Genomic DNA, 797 nt, shown 5'->3' on the forward strand with positions numbered 1-797 from the left:
CCCCCCTCTCTCTCTCTATCTATAATATATATATATATATATATATTATATATTATATTTATATATATATTTACACATACACACCCATACACATACACACACCCATACGTACGTACACAACCGCAGACACATAACCTACACACACCCATTCACGCACACATACACACGCACACACATTATGTATATATATATATACATATACATATATCGTGCTATGCTGTGAAAGTGAGTGTTAGATCACAAGTCGGGCCGGGATCCGTATTACATCCACACATGCAAGAAGGCCTGAAACCTATGATTGTACTTTTTTTACGGTCGTGGTTGAGGTCATGTCCAGCACCATAAATAAACATGCTGTTGCAGGCTATTTTCTATAGCTGTCATGAGATTGATGGTGTCATCATTGTCTAGCTCGGAATCCGATGATATTATGACGTCGTCTTGCGATAGGAGCGTACAGTAGTTGCTACAAAAATTGGATAAACAAGTAGAGGTTATTATTATTAAAGATAATACATTGTTTGTCGTGTCACTTAATTTCCTGTTAAATATTGTTTCATTTTTATTATTAAATAATGTTTAAAACTTTCAATCAAAAGAACTAAAATATATTTATACTTTTATAATTATTACTGTTGCATGTGTTATTGTTATTATGAAAAAGATTACACAGAATTATGAAGTAATTAAACCAGAGCCTTGCAGGCGTCAACGTTCCTATGCATGATACACGACTTTTAGAAGTATATATACGTGTATATATATATATATATATATATATATACATATATGTATAT

General features: G+C 32.0%; 1 protein-coding gene across 1 annotated transcript in view; it reads right to left on the minus strand.

Annotated features, from left to right (window-relative positions):
- Window positions 1–266: 266 nt before the first annotated feature.
- Window positions 267–797, minus strand: part of LOC117105384 — a 4,275-nt gene continuing 3,744 nt past the window's right edge. The window contains exon 4 of the mRNA XM_033246512.1: window positions 267–466. Within this exon, the coding sequence (XP_033102403.1) occupies window positions 328–466 (139 nt within the window). The 3' untranslated portion in view covers window positions 267–327. The remainder of the gene's footprint in view (window positions 467–797) is intronic.

This window comes from Anneissia japonica, unplaced genomic scaffold, assembly GCF_011630105.1.
Source record: "Anneissia japonica isolate Jap-2015-1 unplaced genomic scaffold, ASM1163010v1 scaffold287796_len146068_cov175, whole genome shotgun sequence".
Lineage (NCBI taxonomy): Eukaryota > Metazoa > Echinodermata > Crinoidea > Comatulida > Comatulidae > Anneissia > Anneissia japonica.